This window comes from Megascapheus bottae, chromosome 11 (genome assembly GCF_031878675.1).
Source record: "Megascapheus bottae isolate mThoBot1 chromosome 11, mThoBot2.hap1, whole genome shotgun sequence".
Taxonomy (NCBI): domain Eukaryota; kingdom Metazoa; phylum Chordata; class Mammalia; order Rodentia; family Geomyidae; genus Megascapheus; species Megascapheus bottae.
The window spans coordinates 136,269-154,425 of NC_143519.1; the positions used below are offsets into that span (position 1 = coordinate 136,269).

At 42.8% G+C, this 18,157-nt stretch overlaps 1 protein-coding gene across 3 annotated transcripts in view; it reads right to left on the bottom strand.

The window, feature by feature from the left end:
- Cdc16 (cell division cycle 16) overlaps positions 1-15,594 on the bottom strand; it is a 32,122-nt gene extending 16,528 nt beyond the window's left edge. Inside the window, exons 1-9 of one of the 3 annotated variants that reach the window (XM_090341834.1) lie at positions 15,443-15,594; positions 13,680-13,734; positions 13,494-13,591; positions 11,615-11,653; positions 11,228-11,368; positions 7,198-7,357; positions 5,778-5,869; positions 2,690-2,823; positions 1,036-1,115 (exon numbers count right to left, since the gene is read on the bottom strand). In XM_090341834.1, coding sequence (XP_090197960.1) covers positions 1,036-1,115; positions 2,690-2,823; positions 5,778-5,869; positions 7,198-7,357; positions 11,228-11,368; positions 11,615-11,653; positions 13,494-13,591; positions 13,680-13,734; positions 15,443-15,490 — 847 coding nt within the window. In that variant the 5' untranslated portion in view covers positions 15,491-15,594. Of the gene's footprint in view, positions 1-1,035; positions 1,116-2,689; positions 2,824-5,777; positions 5,870-7,197; positions 7,358-11,227; positions 11,369-11,614; positions 11,654-13,493; positions 13,592-13,679; positions 13,735-14,608; positions 14,722-15,442 lie in introns of those variants that run through there. The other 2 variants (XM_090341833.1, XM_090341835.1) reach the window with 2 other exon arrangements.
- Positions 15,595-18,157: the final 2,563 nt, after the last annotated feature.

Sequence of the window (18,157 nt, forward strand, 5' to 3'; positions counted from 1 at the left end):
ACTAAATGTTACTGAAATGTTAAGATGCGAGCAAAACTTTAAAAAAAAGAAAAAAGAAAAAAAAGTGCAGGGTGCTGGTGCTTCATAGCTATAATTCTATCTACTCAGGAGGCTGAGATCCTAAGGATCACAGTTCAAAGTCAGCCCAGGCACTAAAGTCCCTGAGATTCTTATCTCCAATTAACCACCAAAAAATCAGAAGTGGTGCTGTGGCTCAAGTGGTAGAGCAGTAGCCTTGAGCCGAAGAGCTCAAAGACAGCACCCAGGCCCTACGTACCAGTGGCTCACATTTGTAACCCTAGCTTCTCAGGAGGCTAAGATCTGAGAATCATGGTTCAAAGCCAGCCCAGGTAGGAAAGTTCATGAAACCCTTAACCCAATTAACTACCAAAGAGCTGGAATGGAGTTGTGGCTCAAAGTGGTAGAGTGTTAGTGTCGAAAAAAAAGCTCAAGAACAGTGTTCAGGCCTTCAGTTCAAGACTGACGACTGGCACAAAAACCTGTTTCCTTTTCCATCTCCAAATAGTTATTGACTCTTGGTTTATTCACTTTCCTAAGGAATTTACAAATGGGAGAAGTAGGTAAAAACTGAGTTATCACTTTAAAGCTCACATATTTTGATCTACAAATTACATTTAAGAAAAAAGAAACAGGGGCCGGGTGTAGCCTACTGGTAGAGTACTTGCCTAACATGTACAAAGCCCTGGGTTTGATTCCTCAGTACCATATACACAGCACTGAGTTCAAGCCCCAGGATTGGCAAAAAAAAAAAAGAAAAAGAAAAAAGAAAGAGAGAAGGAATTAGGAAGCAGGACTACAGAAATGTAATAGTCTGTCAGGAAACAAGAGTAGGCTGCAGTTCCTTTGATGAAACTTTCCTCCCCTAGATGTTACTTGTAATACAGAGCTCCATCATGCTGTGACTGCAATCTCAACTATCTAGGACTTGTGGGAAAAGTTTTAGAATTACTATAACAAAGTTATAGAATTTCTTTTTGTCTTATAAGTTGTTTTAATTAAAAAGAAAATTCTTACCATTTGCCTTATTCAACTCCACAAGGGTCCCTATGTGTACAGGCAAACAATTTGCATGGAAAGGATCTTTTTCCATTACACTGAAAATTAAAGCAACACATTACCACCTAGAGGCAACAGAAGATAGCAAATATGATAGCCAGCTATACACTCAATATAACTACTTTCAGTTAAAAAAAAAAACAACAAAATAAAGAGGGAATTTGCTTATTTAGAAGGAATAAAAAAACATTACTTTTTTTAACTTTAAATCAAAACAACTTTAATACATAAAAATAGCCTATTAAAAATGATAAAATATTAAACAGGCCATGATTTCAAACATTTTTAATACATAAAATAGCCTATTTAAACGGATAAAATATTAAATAGGTTGTGATTTCAAACTTTTTTTTTTTTTGGCCAGTCCTGGGGCTTGAACTCAAGGAATGGGCACTGTCCGTGAGCCTCTCTGTACTCAAGATTAGTGTTCTACCACTTGAGTTACAGCACCACTTCAGGCTTTTTGTGTGTATATGTGATATAGAGGAATCGAACCCAGGGCTTTGTGCATGGTAGGCAGGCACTCTACCACAGGGCCACAATCCTGGCCCCAATTTCAAATATTATTAAAGACCAAGACTCCCCCATACATTTAGCTAATGGAAAAGTTTGATGAAGTATCTCAGAAAATAAGTAAACTAATGGATATGCCAGACCAAGCATCCAGTGTCCACAGGACTGTATTATTATTATTTTTTGGGTGGGTCATTGGGCTTGAACTCGGCCCTGAACTCTTCAGCTCAAGGCTACCACCTTACCCTTGAGCCAAGTCCCACTTCCCGTTTTCTAGAGGTTAACTGGAGATAAGAGTCTCAGGTCTTTTTGTGCCCAGGCTGGCTTTGAACCATGATCCTCAGATCTCAGCCTCCAGAATACCTAGGATTACAGGCATGAGCCACCACGCATGTCTTAGGATTGTATTACTTTCTTTTTTTTTTTTTCCCCTGGTCAGTCCTAGGCTTGAATGCAGGGCCTGAACACTGTCCTTGGACTTTTTCAAGGCTAGAGCTCTTACCATTTGAGCCTCAGCACCACTTCCTGCTTTTTTCTTTGTATGTGGTACGGAAGAATCGAATTGGGGTCTTCATGCATGCTAGGCAGACATTCTACCACTAGGCCAAACTCTCGGCCTAATTTCTACATTAATAAATGACTATAAATCCTAGGCGGCTAAGATCCGAGAAGCATGGTCTGAAGCCTGTCTGGGCAAACAAACTCAAGAGATTCATGTCTTCAGTTGATAAGAAAAAGCTAGAAGTGGGAGATGTTGTTCAAGTGGTAGATCATTAGCCATAGCAAAAAAGCTGAACAAAAACACAAGATCTAGAGTTTAAATTCCCATAGTGACATATTTATAAAAACTGATTCGTCAATCGATAATATAAATGCTGAATTTTATAAAACTATGTGCCAAAATATTATTTCCAAATTCTGGGAAAATGAATATATATCCCTTTCAAGTTTGTAAACCTACACACCTGAGCACTTGTGTCTGTAAACGGCCCAAAACTGCTGACTAGTCTGATGCTCTGCAAGTGGTGAAAGTAACTTAAACCACCACTGGCTGAAGATTACTAAGAGAACGTACACAAAAAACAGTGAGTATACTTACGCAGAAGTGAGTTTGTAGCACATCTTAAAATCACAATTGTAATAATGTCTCTCAGCTAAAGACACTACCATATCCAGATTTTCTTGCAGGCCATTTACAGACTCAGGGATGACAGTTTCACTAGGCTTATTATACTGAAATAGAAAAATTTAAAAATAAAACTCAATGGGCAATACAAGCCAAAAGGTAAACGCAATGTATACCGAGTCTCAGGGGCCTGCAGGACATATGCAAGTCCATAAAAACTTCCTTTTTTCCAATTCCAGCAGTATTCCTTTCAAATTTAACTCTAATTTTAATTTCATCACAAAAGTCCAGAACAGGATGTTTTTCACAAAAAGGAAGCATATAAAAACAAAACAAAGCTGGGTATAGGTGGGTCTAACCTGTAATCCTAGCTACTCAGGAGGCTGAGATCTAAGGATTGTGGTTTAAAGTCAGCCAGGGTACAAAAGACTCCTTATCTCAAATTACCCAAGAGAAAACCAGAAGTGGCACTGTGGTTCAAGTGGTAGAGTGCTAGCCTTGAATTGAAGAGCTCAGAGACAGCACCCAGGCCCAGAGTTCAAGTCACAATACCAACATTATTAAAAAAAAAAAAAAGGGGGGGGGGGTTGGGCACTGTGGCTCCCATCTGTAATCCTAGCTACTTGGAGGCTGAGATCTGAGATCAAGATTCAAAGCCAGTCCAGGCACAAAAGGACCTGAGATTCTTATCTCCAATTATCCTCTAGAAAATGGGAAGTGGGGCTTCACTCAAGGGTAGGGTTTAGCTCAAGGGTAGGACAGTAGCCTCGAGCTGAAGAGATCAGGGACAGCGCCCAGGTGTAGTTCAAGCCCCATGACCCCCCCCAAAAAAGCAAAACAAAACAAAGTCCTCATTTTCTTATTTTCATACAATATCAATCCATTTATTTGATAATATTTTTTAGCTTTAAGAGTCTTTGAAGGAGGGGATGTAGTGGCTCACACCTATAATCCTAGCTACTCTGAGGACTGTGGTTCAAAGCTGGCCCAGGAACTAAAAAGTCTGGGAGACTCTTATCTCCAAGTAACCACCAGAAAATTGGAAATGGCACTGTGGATCAAAGGGTAGGGCAGTAGCCTTGAGTTGAAGAGCTCGGGGACAGCACCCAGGCCCAGAGTTCAAGTCCTATGACAGAGAGACACACAGACAGAAATAGACAAACACAGACACACACACAGGCAAAGAGCCCTTGGAGGGCTGGAATGTGGCCTAGTGGTGGAGTGCTTGCCTAGCATGCATGAAGCCCTGGGTTCAATTCCTCAGTACCACATACACAGAAAAAGCCAGAAGTAGCACTGTGGCTCAAGTGGTAGAATGCTAGCCCTGAACAAAAGAAGCCCAGGGACAGTACCTAGGCCCTGAGTTCAAACCGCAGGACAGGCAAAAAAAAAAAAAAAAAAAGTCCTTGGACGGCCAGGAGTGTGACTCAGTGGTAGAGTGCTTGCCTAGCATGCATACAGTCAGGTTTGACTCCTTGGCACACAGAAAAGGCCAAAAGTGGTGCTGTGGCTTAAGGGTAGAGTGCTAATCTTGAGCTTTCTCAAGGACAGTGCCCAGGTCCTAAGTTCAGTCCCTAGGACAGGCAAAAAAAAAAAAAAAGGTTCCCTGGAAACCTTTTAAAGAATCATATAAATTTTAAGTAATATATTCTTTTAAACATGCTAAATTAATTTTTTTCAAGTCAGTAAGCTGGGCTCTAGCTACTTGGGAGGCAGAGACTGGGGGGATTGTGTTCAAGGCCAGCCCAAACATAAACATTTATAAGACCTCATCAATTGCTGGGAAAATATCTGGTTTCCCAGCTACAAAGGAAGTTCAATGGCTAACAGAGTAGTGTATACTTGTTATCCAGAGCTACAGTAAGTAGGAGGATCACGGCTCAAGCCAACCCAGGCATATGGTGATGATACTCTACCTTGAAAAGAAGCAAGGTATCTACCTAGAGCCATAAATCACTGGCCTGGGTGAGTATATTAAAGATCTATTGATTCAGAACTATCCTTAGGTGCATAGAGTAAAAAGCCACAGTCGCTCATGCATGTAATCCTAGCTATTCAGGAGGCTGAGATCAAGGTCAGCCCGGCACTAAAGACTAGGAGACTCATCTCCAATCTCTTATCTCCAATTTACCACTAGAAAACAGGAAGTGGCTGGCCGGTGTGGCTCCAGGGGTGGGGCTGCAGCCTAGAGCTGAAGAGCTCAGGGACAACCCCCAGGCCCAGGGGTAGAGCTGCAACCTTGAGCTAAAGAGTTCAGGGACAGTGCCCAGGCCAAGTTCAAGCCCAGCAACAGACAATTTTCTTTTTTTTTAAGCCTAATGTCTAAAAACCAGAAAACAAAAAGCCAATGGTAAAAGGGGGCTGGAGCCATAGCTAAAGTAGTAGAATGCCTGTCTAGCAAGAAAAAAGCCAAGTTCAATCCTCATTAAAAAAAATAATAGCTGGTATATTGTATATATATTTATGTTTACTTGAAATAGGGAAGGAAAGGGGGGAAAACATGATTGGGAGAGTAAAGGATGGGAAATAGAAAAAAAAGTTCACTGTTAATCCAGAAAAAAGAAGGGGGGGGCAGGAATGTTGGGGCAGAGTGCTTGCCTAGCATGCATGAAACCCTGGATTCAATTCATTGGTACCAAGAAAAAGCCAGAAGTGGTGCTGTAATTCAAGTGGTAGAACATTAGCCTTGAAAAAGCTCAAAGACAAGGCCTAAGCCCTGAGTTCTGGGGGGGAGGGGGGAAAGATGATTTGGCTGGGAGCATGGCCTAATGGCAGAATGCCTGCCTAGCATGCTCGAAGCCCTAGGTTCTATTTCTCAGTACCACATACAAAGAAAAAGCCAGAAGAGGTACTGTGGCTCAAGGTACAGTACCAGCCTTGAGGAAGCCTAAGGACAGTGCCCAGGCCCTGAGTTCAAGCCACAGGAAAAAAAAAAAAAAAAAAAAAAATTATATATATATATATATATATACACATATCACCTCAAATCCACTCTAATAAAAATTAAGGACCAAATTTAATGTAATAAATATTTACATAAGCAAAAAAATTTTCTCCTTACCTTTTTAAGCTTGTTCTCAAATAGAAATCGTAGCAATTCCTGTTCTTGAGTAGAAAGCTTGCTAAGAGGAAGTGACTCAAGCAGTTCTTTTTCTTAAAAATGATGGAGGGGGGGAGAAAGTCTTATTTATGAGGAAAATCAGCAACTCAAAATATTTTTCTACATTTTTTTGGTTAGAACAAATCAATTCCAAAGTAAAATAAGCCGTTGCAGTGGCTTATGGCCAGTAGCCCTAGCTACTCAGGAGGCTGAGATCTGAGGATCAAGGTTTAAAGCCAGCCCAGGCACAAAAGGACCTGGACCTGAGACTCTTACCTCCAACTAACCTCTAACGCCTTGTGTTGAAGAGCTCAGGGACATCACCCAGGCAGAGTTCAAGCCCCATGACCCCTCTCTCCCCACCCCTCCAAAAAAGTAAAATAAGCCATGAAAATGTACTAGGAAAAGCTTAATACTATGGTTCCCAGTGGGACGATTGAAGCAAACTTCCAGCCATACTTCCAGTAAACTTCATCAGCCATACTGAAAACCATGGTCCTCAATATTTATACTATATGCACCAAGGCTGTTTGTTGTTGCAAGTGTCCTGTGCACATAGTAGTCTTTAGCAGTACCTTCTACCTCTACCTGCACCAACTTCTCATCCTTCTTTATACCCTGAAGTTATGATAACCAAAGTCTCCAGACACACTGACAATAACCACAGTGAACTACTACAGAAGTTTAAAATCGTTTGAGTATCTTTCAGCCAGCCCACTTCCTGCAGTTACCTTGATAACCACTTCACTTTGCTACTGCCATACCTAGAAGCCAGTGACACTTGGTTCCTGTGGTACATTAAAATCATTAGGGATTTTTCAATCATTTGTTATCAGAGCCACAATTCTTACCATTCTGACAGAACCAATCTCTAGTTCGAATCTGGACACTAAAGTCCCTGGGGGACTTAAAGTATGGCTAGATTGAATCCTAACATGACATTTAAATCTTATCTCAGAGATAACCTCATAACATCACAATTCCTACAGCAAAAGGCATTGTACTATTTGTCCTTTGAAACACTTTCATATTTGAAAACATTAAGAAAGTTAGTTATAATCCTGGCTACTCAGTAGGTTGAGATCTCAAGATTGAAATTAGAAGCCAGCCCAAGCAGGAAAGTCTGTGAAACTCAGGAATTAATCACAGAAAAAGCCAGAAGTGTCACTGTGGCTCAAGTGATACAGCACTAACTTTGAGCAAAACAGAGCTCAGAGACAGTGACCAGTCCCAGAGCTGGAGCCCCAGGACTGTCCCCCCCCCAAAAAAAAATTAGTAAATTCTATTTAAATCTGTAAACAGCCTGCTTTTGATTATACATATTTCAGAGGAAAAAAAAACACAAATAATACTATACTAATTAGGTTAAATGTAAAATCACCTTCTTGTGCTGTTAACATGTGGTGTGATGTTAAAAGATCAAATGCTTCAAAACAGTAGACATCAAGCTTCAAAGCTTCTTTGTAACTGTAGGTAGCTAGGGCTCGGTTATCTAGAGCATCATATATCTTCCCTCGCAGAAGACAAATGGAACTCTTTATCTGTTGGAAAAATGAGAGTCAAAAATTTAAATTTTTTATTAAAAGCTATGTATTATTAAAATGATGAGTTTTTATTGCTATCAAACTATCAAAGTGAATTAACAAAAACACAAAGGTAAAGCAAAAGTTGTTTTTGTTGTTTTTTTTTTTTTGCCAGCCCTGGGCTTTGAACTCATGGCTTGAGCACTGTCCTTGGGCTTTCTCAAGGCTAAAGCTCTACCATTTGAGCCACAGCACCACTTCTAGCTTTTTATTATGTATGTGGTACCAAGAAATCGAACCCAGGTCTTCGTGTATGCTAGGGAACTTCTTGGGCCAAACTCCCGGCCCAAGAAGTTTTGTTTTTTTTTTTTTTGGTGGGTCATGGGGCTTGAACTTGGCCTGTGTGCTGTCCCTGAGCTCATCAGATCAAGGCTACTGCTCTATCCTTGAGCCAAGCTGCACTTCCCTTTTCTACAAGTTAGAGATAAAAGTCTCAGGTCCTTTTGTGCCTGGGCTGGCTTTGAACCTTGATCCTCAGATCTCAGCTAGGATTACAGGTGTGAGCCACCAGGCCTGGCCCAAGCAGAAGTTTCTTAATGGACTCTGATCACTCTTTCCCAGAAAGTAGACAAGCCAATGTCTCTTACATATACTAATTATTTAGTAATGTAAGACAGAGAGTATGACTGGCAAACCCAATAACAGGATATGATATTACAGCCTGACAGTGAAGCAGCCTCAAGTCACAGATCAGGATCAAGGTTTGCTAGTGCCCAACAACTAAAATTTAAATTCCAGTCCTGAAACTTATGTGTGACTCTGGATGATTTAACCTGTTTTAGCTTCAGTCTCCTTTTATCATTTATAATTCTAGCTACTCAGGAGACTGAGATCAGAAAGATAGCAGGAAAGTTCTTGAGATTCCATTTCCAAAATAATCAGAAAAACCTGGACTGGACACAGGTGAAGTGGTAAGAGTGCCAGCTGAGCAAGCAAGCAAGCATGGCCCTAAGATTAAACCCCAATGCTGACCAAAAATGAAAACCAGAAATGCATCTGTGAGACATGGTATTACTTTTTTTTTTTTTTAAGTATTACTTTTTTGAGCCTTTTTTTTTTTTTTTTTGGCCAATCCTGGAGCTTGAGCACTGTTCTTGGGCTTTCTCAAGGCTCTACCGTTTGAGCCACAGCAACATTTCAGTTTTCTAGTGGTTACTTGGAGATAAGAGTCTCATGATCTTTAGTGCCCGGGCTGGCTTCGAACCAAGATCCTCCTCAGTAGCTAGGATTTCAGGGGTGAGCCACTGTGCCCAGCTCCTGGATCTTTTTTTTTTTTTTTTTTTTAATTCATTAACTTTGTGCTATAAAGTGACATAATTTCCTTATTAATGCCTTGTTTGTGAAATTACTTTTTTACCACTTAGAGAGCAGCCTAAGATTCTCATAATGTCCATGAATCATTTTTATTCTGTGTATGTGAGAGAGAGACATAGGACTGAAGTCAGGGGCTTGTACTTACGATAAATTCTCTACTTGAGCCACATCCCTGCTCTTCCAACTTTCAGATAAGAGCTCTTTTTCACAGACTGGCCTTCAACTGCAATCCTCTATCATCAGCACCCAACTTAAGTATGTGTTTCTTAATTGAAAAATTAATGTGTATCTTAAGCATATAATAGGTAAGAAGGAAAAAAGGGAGGAAATAAACAGAATATATAGATTGATAGCTAGCTAGCTAGCTAGCTAGACAGAGAGACAACAGATAGAGATAAGGGGACGGTTCTATGGTTTGAACTCAAGACTTTGAACTAGCTTGGTTTGTTCAGCCTATACCCTATCACTTGGGCAACCTCCAGGCCAGCTTTTTGCTGGTTATCTTTGGGGGAGTCTCACAGACTTTTTGGCCTAGGCAGACCATAATCCTCTGGATCTAGGCCTCCTAATTAATTAGAATTACAGGTGCCAGACAATATCACATGCATATGCGTATCAGTGTGTATGTGCACTGTTACTGGGGCTTAAACTCAGAGCATTATGGTTTTGCTCAGCTTTTTTGGTTCACAACTGGTTGTAAACAACTTGTTCTACCACTTGAGCCATGCCTCTAGTTTTTTTTTTTTTAAGTTTTACGTTTTTTGTTGTTGTTGGTTGTGGGGCTTGAACTTGGGGCCGAGGCGCTGTACCTGAGTTCTTCAGCTCAAGGCTAACGTCTACCACTTGAGCCACAGCACTACTTCCTGTTTTCTGGAGTCTCACAGACTTTCATGCCAGAGCTAGTTTTGAACCATGATCATCAGATCTCAGCCTCCTGAGTAGCTAGGATTACAGGCATGAACCACCAGCGCCTGGCTTCTAGTTTTAATTTTAATTGCAAGTTAACTAGAGATGGGCCTATCCACCAGGGCTGGCTCCAAACCGAAATTCTCAGACCTCAGCATCTGCAGTAGCTAAGATTATAGGTATGAGCCACTGGCACCAGGCTATATTCATATATTTTTCAGGTAAAAAGTAAAGTAACCAAGTTCCAAGTTCTCATAAATTGTTCTAAAGTTGGCTGTGGTAAGGTTTGCATAATGCTGTTATGCATTAAAAACCACTGAACTGTATATTTCACATTTTACTTTATTGTAGTGCTAGAGATCAAAATTAAGCAAGGGTTAGGCAAGCCCTGTACCACTGAGCTATCCTCAGCCTGAACAGTCATTTTAAATGGGTGAACTGCATAGTACACGAATTATATCTCAGTAATCTGCTAAAAAATTAAGGGCTGAGGATATGACTCAAGTGCCTAACAAGCAGGAGGTAAAACTCAAACACTATTAACACATACACACTATGCAATTTCATGAAGATAGGAAGTATATTAATTTAAGCATACCAACGAAGACAACAATGTACTATCTAGTAAACAGTAACACCAAATCATTTCCTAGAAACATTAGAGGTTCCAAATAACTACATATATAAAAATATATGATAGGATATATACTCTATAGACATGTTATATTGATTGACTTGTATCTATGACATCTAAACCCTCAGCTTAATTTTAATTATGTTCTAAAATCTATGTGCCAGTGATTAGAGAATTCCTTTTTGAATACTTGTTTGTTAAACATGTCATCTGAAAAATATGATGTAAAAATCAGTGTTAATAAAACTTAAAAAAAAAGAAAAGGGGCCAGGAGTTTGGCCTAGTGGTGGAGTGCTTGCCTAGCATGCACAAAGACCCGGGTTTGATTTCTTGGTACCACATACATTGAAAAAGCTGGAATTGGTGCTGAGGCTCAAGTGGTAGAGTGCTAAGCCTTGAGAAAGTCCAAGGACAGTGCTCAGGCCCTGAGTCCAAGGCCAGGACTGGCAAAAAAAAAAAAAAAGAAAAGAAAAGAAAAAAAAAAAAAAAAGATGGCTTCACCTGTGGGACAGAGCTCAAACATATGAAGCCAAGCAAGGTCATAGGTCAGCCTATTGCGATGCAATTTCAGAGGTTATCATTAGAGATTCCAACCTGTGCACACTTAGAAGTCTCAGTTTGACAAAGAACAAGGCATGAGCCAGTGTAACAGCAATATTCACAAGACAGTATGTTGGAAATGAACTTTACAACTTGAAAAGGGGTGGGGGAAGGGAAAGTAGGAGAAAAATACAGGAAGGAGTAATAATATTCAAGAAGTAAGGCACTTAACTACCTTATTATGATCACCCTAATCATAATAAAACAAAAAGGAAAATAAATATCTCAGTTTGGTTCTTGAAGAGCAAGCTGAAAAGGATAGCAACCATAATTATTTTAATGAATATATACACAGAAGGTAATACATATTTTGCTTTGCCTTTTGGGCATTTCCCACTACTGAAGTACTGAGGCAAACTAACAACATTACTCACTGAGGATGGTGACATTTCCCAGTCATTGGAGGGGTCTTTCAAGCCACTTTCATCCTTCAAGTATTTCTCAAAAAGTCTTTTATTAATTGGTTCTTCCATATCAAGAATATCAAGAGCCTGCTGGTGTTCTTTTGCAGCATACTTTGTAGAAAATAAAAATAGCATCCATTATCCATGATTTAAGGTATCAGTATAGCCAATTCTTAAATTTATATACCTAAGGCACAACTTTCTGCATGTCAGTAGAATTTTTTCAGAGCAAAATGATGCTAAAGAACATTTTAACCTGCCAAGCTCTATCACCAGTCACAGACATGAGCAATTCATTAGGTTTAGGTTTGCTTAATCCAACATAAGCCAAATAAAAAGAAAATGGGGCATACTTACATGGCATCTAGCTGCAAGGTAACGACAAGCTTCATACAACTAAGAAAGAGGTTATTTAAAAAGTGGTTAGTATACATATATTTTTAGTTTAAAAGAAAACCGTTAAGAATGAAAGGGAGAAAGCTATTTTCCTAATACCTTTTACTGAGGCTTGAACTCAGGGTCCAGGCACTGTCCCTGAGCTTCTTTTTGTTCAAGCCTAGTACTCTATCACCTGAGCCATAGCACCACTTCTGGCTTTTTCTGTGTACATCTTAATCAAGGAATCAAACCCAGGGTTTTGTGCATGCTAGGCAAGCACTCTACCAGTAGGCCAAACTCCTGGCCCCAAAATCTTACTCTTTTTAATCCGTATTCTCATAAACTTATTGTTTACCAGGCATCAAGGATTCAAAATGGAGTAAGAATCTGCCACAAGTCACAGTACAACACACCATGAAAGGAGGGTATAAGCAGTAGTAGCCAGCTGAAAGGAAGTATCTGCAGGAGGTCATCGAAGAACTGGGTATGCAACACAGTGAACTGTAAATATCTGCTGTATATTTCGGAGTTGAAGAGAATGCAATGTGACTAGAGGTGTGTTGCTGTATATTATTGGCAGTGTAGCCTCAGGCATCTATTATCTTGTAAAGAGAATAAAATCACTGAATAATTTTGTTGATGTAATCAAAATTCTGTTTTAGGAATCTTGTCCTTTGATAATAAGATAGGACTAGATAAAAAATAGTAAGAAAAAAAATTACTGGACAGATGGAAGGCCTGGCTTGTATAAGTAGTAAGGAAATGGAAAAGAATGCCCCAAATTTCAGAGCTACATAGAATTTTCATGGCAGGTATAGTTGAGAGCATCTGCAGTCCCAGCTATTCAGGAAGCTGAGGCAGAAGGATCTCTCCTTTTATTTGGGGAGGGGGGGCAGTTCTGTGGCTTGAACTCAGGGCCTGAGAACTGTCCTTGGGCTTTCTCATGGCTAGAGCTCTACCACTTGAGTGACGGCACCACTTCCAGCTTTTTCTATGTATGTGGTACCGAGGAATTGAACCCTGGTTTTTTTTGTATACTAGGCAAGCACTCTACCACTAGGCCACACTCCCAGCCCCCAGAAAGATCACTTGAGCCCTAGAGTTCATGACTATCCTATGCAAAATAGCAAGATATTCTCTCAAAACAAGTAATCAAATACCAACAAGAGAAACAAAATTTTCACAACTTAGTGATGAGATGGGATGGAGAAAATAAAGGAAAGCAAAGTGACTAAGTTTAGGAACAAGAAATTTTCCCAGATGGGCACCAATGGCTCATGCCTATAATCCTGATCTGAGGACAGAGGTTTGAACGCAGCCAGGGTAGGAAAGTCTATAAGAAAGTCTGTGGGAGGAGCCGGGAGTTTGGCCTAGCGGTGGAGGGCTTGCCTAGCATGCACGAAGACCCAGGTTCAATTCCTCGGTACCACATGCATAGAAGAAAGCTGGAAGTGGTGCTGAGGCTCAAGTGGTAGAGCTCTAGCCTTGAGAAAGTCCAAGAACAGGGCTTAGGCCCTGAGCTCAAGCCCAGGACTGGCAAAAAAAAAAAAAAAAAAAAAAGTCTGTGGGACTCTTATCTCCAATAATGTACTCAAAAAAAGCCAGAAGTGATGCTGTGGATCAAGTGGTAGCGTGCTAGACTTGAGCAAAAAGAAGCTCAGGGACAGCGTCCAGGCCCTGCATTCAAGCCCCAGAACCAGCCCCTACCCCACCCCAAGAAATTTCTCTTTACCTTCAAGAAAAATTGAATTTTTAAAAACTTGACATAAATAGAACAGACACCTGAAATACCAACCGAATTACTTTTACTTTCACACAGCGTCGAAAGCCCTGAAGTTTACACAATTACTGTACTTACTTTGTCTAATTTTCGAGAGCGAAGTGCATGGGCTGCTCTGTGATATTGCGCTGTCAGGTAAAGACACTGAGCCAACCAATAAACATCCTGGGGCTCCTCTAAGGGGCAAAATTACACAAATGGTCAGCAGTATAAGTTGAAATGAGGACTTTGAAAGATTAGGAAAAAATAGCATTTGTCACTCACCATGAGAGAGCGAAGCTACTTTGTCTGCCCAAAAAAGAGCACTTTGATACTGTTGCTGTATTAAAAAAAAAAGGGGGAGGGGAGTCGTAACTGCCTTTGTTTTCACATATCCTCACAATAAGTTTTCATGTGCAATGGGAGTCTATTAATCATCTTTATATTATAGCTCAGCGAGGTACTTTTAGCTCAATATAAAATAAAAACATCTTTGTATGTGCAACTCATGAAGATAGCTTTTTTTTTTTTGTCAGTTGTGGGGCTTACACGATAGATAACTTAAATGATTACTTTGCAGCACTTTGCAATTCTAATCACTAGCACTTCCTGTGCTGACATTTATATGACACTTTCAGTGAGTCGTTAATAAGCACTAATGTAGATCTGTTTAATAGGAGAACAAGGACCTCTCTTGTAATTTCCACAACACTCAAAATGTGTACACAAATATTAACTGTCACTGATTAGGTGGAAAGTTAGTCACTTCTAACAAAAATGAAACTGACACAAACTTAAGAGTGTGGTCCATACATTGCATTCTTTCTACGAGTTCTGACTCATTTCTCCTAGATGAAGACCCAAACTCTGGGGCTCAAGAGATCTTTCTGGGGGACAGGAACATGAGATGGAGAAATGCTTATAGGCCCATACATCCGTTCAGAACAAGTTGCCAGGATGGTAGAACCCAACCTCATTATGTCTCTCTACAGGCAAATGCCGAAGAATGAAGAATCTGAAAACAGTGAACTGCCTTCTGGAAAACACCCAGTCAAACTAGAGTACTGCAAACATATGGTCATGTCGCCTAACATTCAATCCCTAATATTTCTCATTTCGTTTTGTTTTCCCTTTCCTACTCCATTCTCAATAACTGGATAAGCAAGAAGTTTAGCAAAAACGAACTGACATCACACTGGACTACAGTAACTCACCTTAGGTGCTTCTTGCTGTCCACTACAGAGTAGTTCTTTTAAAGTATGGACAAGCTCATTATGATGCATTGGGCCAAATAAAAACCACAACCTCATCTCTTGGAAGCGTTCTCCTGTTCAGTAGAGCAGAGGCCAGCTCTACTCCTTAACTTGGCCTCCGTGGGGCCCACCAACCCCAAGGTCCCGCCCTGCTGTCCTCAGCCCTCCCCAAAACGTTGTTGGACCTGCCCCCCCCCCCCCCCCCGCCTCGGCCTCTGGGGTTGCCCCAATGCAGCAAATTCCCGATACACCCCACTGTCCCGCAAATCCCCGGGCCACTCACCCGGCCCCGACCAACTGGGCCCCGCGCCCAGCTCCGCCCCCCGCGGTCCCGGCCCCCAGCGCGGCCTCGACCCCGGGGCCCCAGAGCCCCCAAGCCGGCCCCCGGGCCTCCCGCCCAGCTCCGCCCCCGCGGTCCACGGGCATCCCGCCCGGCCCAGTCCCGCAAAACTCCAGGACCCCCGCCTGGCCCGGCCCCCCGAGGTCCCCAAGTCCCCAGCCCGGCCTCAACCCCACGGCCCCCGGGCCCCCAGACCTACCGCCCGACCCCGGCCCCCACCCCGCGTCCCCGGTCCCCCCGATACGGCCCCGTCCCGCAAATCCCCGGGGCCACACACCCGGACCCGCATCCCACGTCCCCGGAACCCCACCGTGGCCCGCCTCGCCTGTCAACGCCCGCCACCTGGCCCGCACCCCACCCTCCCGGATCCCCACCAGGAGCCTCCGCGGGGACGGCTCCCCTCACGGCGGCTCGCTCGGCGGACGTGGCCACCCCGCGCCGGGCCCGCCGCGCACCTGGTCCAGATACTGCCGGACGCGCTTCCGCAGGGGATCTAAGTTCATGGCAGCGAGGCCGGGCCGAACGCCCGCGTCTGCCACACTCCACGGACCGACGGCGGTCCTCCCGTGGCTGCACAAACCCCGCCCGCCGCGGCCGCCACACGGCACTTCCGCTCCCGGAAGCTCCGCCCCGGAAGTGCCCTCCAAGCGGGTCGGCTGAGAGCGGCGGGGTGGGCCGAAGGTTCCGTCTGCGCGCGCAGATGCGGGGCGCGTGCGGCGAGGCGGGCGGCCGGTCCTTCGGTTCGTTCCGTAGTGTGTCCGCTCCGCGTACGCTTTGCCTTTTTCAAGGACGTGTGACTGCGGTCCACAGAGAAGCCCGAGCAGAGCGCGCGGGGTTCGGGGTGCCGGCCCCTCCGGCCGCGCACGCAGGCCTGCCTGGCGGTATCGTGACACCGTGTTTCGCCCGGACCCCGATTCCTTCCCCCTGCCCACTCTTCCTGTGGGTCAGGTAGAGGGCAGTCGTGTTCATCGGTTGGGGACAGGCACAGCACAAGTGAAGCCGCCTCTTCCTTTCATGATACACCTGTAGACTCGCTCTTCTTCACCTGCACAGGGGCAAATGCCGGCGACGAACCTGGACAGCCTGCGAGTGCACTCATGGAGAGATTATCTCCTCACAGCTAGGGCCAGGTGACCGTATCATCCCAGGAGGGGAGAAGTCAGGGCCGTCGGCCCGGGCTCCACAGACAGGTCCCGGGGCGGCCGCAGAAGCATCAGGGTGGTGCTTCAAGGACTGTGCTTTGTGGTGATAACGAGGCTTTCCCTCCTCCCAGCCGCGGCTCCTTCCACTCAGTGACTCCCTCCCTCCCTCCCAGGCTATGTCCTTCCTCGGGTATGAAAGGTAAAAGATGGTGGAAAGGATGTTTTTTTCTTGGTTGCTGTTTTTATTTTCTATCTTTTTTTGTCATGTTCATTCCTTTCTTTGAGAGGATAAAGGCCAAACAAATGCAGCCGGGGTACACACTAGATGCCATGTTGAAAATAAACTATAGGGGCCTGGAGTGTGGCCTAGTGGTAGAGTGCCTGCCCAGCATGCACAAAGACCCAGGTTCAATTCCTTGCTACCACATACACAGAAAAGCCAGAAGTGGTGCTGTGGCTCAAGTGGTAGAGCTCTAGCCTTGAGAAAGTCCAAGCCCTGAGTTCAGTCCCCAGGACAGGCCAAAAGAAAAGAAAGAATGAAGAGAGAAAGAAAGATAGATTATACAATTTGTGGGTAGAGATGGGAAGGAAAAACGGGGAGTGAGCATGAGAGAAGAGCTGACGTTGTCCAGAAAGAAACATACTCTTTACCTGCTTTTTGTAGCTGTAACACCTCTGCATATCACTTTTATAAAAACAGTTTTAAAAAACGGGCTGGAGCCGGGAGTTTGGCCTAGTGGTTAAAGTGCTTGCCTAGCATTCATGAAGACCCGGGTTCGATTCCTTGGTACCACGTACATAGAAAAAAGCCGGAAGTGGTGCTGAGGCTCAAGTGGTAGAGCTCTAGCCTTGAGAAAGTCCAAGGACAGTGCTCAGGCCCTGAGCTCAAGCCCAGGACTGGCAAAAACAAAACAAAACAAAAAAAAAAAAAACGGGCTGGGAGTTTGGCCTAGTGGTAGAGGGCTTGCCTAGCATGCATGAAGACCTGAGTTAGATTCCTTGGTACCACATACACAGAAAAAAGGCAGACGTGGTGCTGAGGCTCAAGTGATAGAGCTCTAGCTTTGAGAAGGTTGAATGACAGTGCTCAGATTCATCAAATGCCCATGACTGGCAAAAAAAATCAAAACTTTCTAACAAAGATACCAGTTTGAATCATCACTTCTAAGCATTCTCTTGAGATATGCTAGGTAAACAACAGAACCAGAAGTGAAAGCAAACTATGCCAAATAAATATGAGTAAGACTAGCTCAGGAGAAAAGCCTCTGTACTCATTTAAAAACAAAATTAATCTTTGTAATTATAAAAACCTAAATAAAATGGACACGTCAATTTTTAAAAAGAAAAATTAAAAATAAAAGAAAAAGCATAAAGATGGCAGAAGTAACCCACTAATAAGCAAACTGATCTTTTCTCTCTTTTCCCCTTATGGTTAATCTCATGTGGTTACTGTATCTGACTTTGTTATGTGATATACTGTATATACATTTATTTGTTTATTTGAAATAGGCAAGAAAAGGGGGAAAACAATATGACTGAGAGGGGGTGGGGGAGGGAAAAGGGGGCAAAAACATGAGAAGGTGAACCAATGTTCAAGAAGTAATGTACCCACTACCTGATGAATGTTACTACTGTAACCTCTCTATACATTACCCTGACAATAAAATACAATTAAAAAATGATTTAAACTTGTAATACATTTTTCAAAATATCGGCTTTATATAAAATACAAAATTCTACAGTCATTGAATTCTATATTTATTAAACATAGGTAATCAAGAACACTGTAAAAGTATAAAGAAAAATACAGGGCCGGGAGTTTGGCCTAGTGGTTAAAGTGCTTGCCTAGCATGCACGAAGACGCGGGTTCGATTCCTTGGTACCACATATATAGAAAAAAGCCGGAAATGGTGCTGAGGCTCAAGTGGTGGAGCTCTAGCCTTGAGAAAGTCCAAGGACAGTGCTCAGGCCCTGAGCTCAAGCCCAGGACTGGCCAAAAAAAAAAAAAAAAAAAAAGAAAGAAAAAAA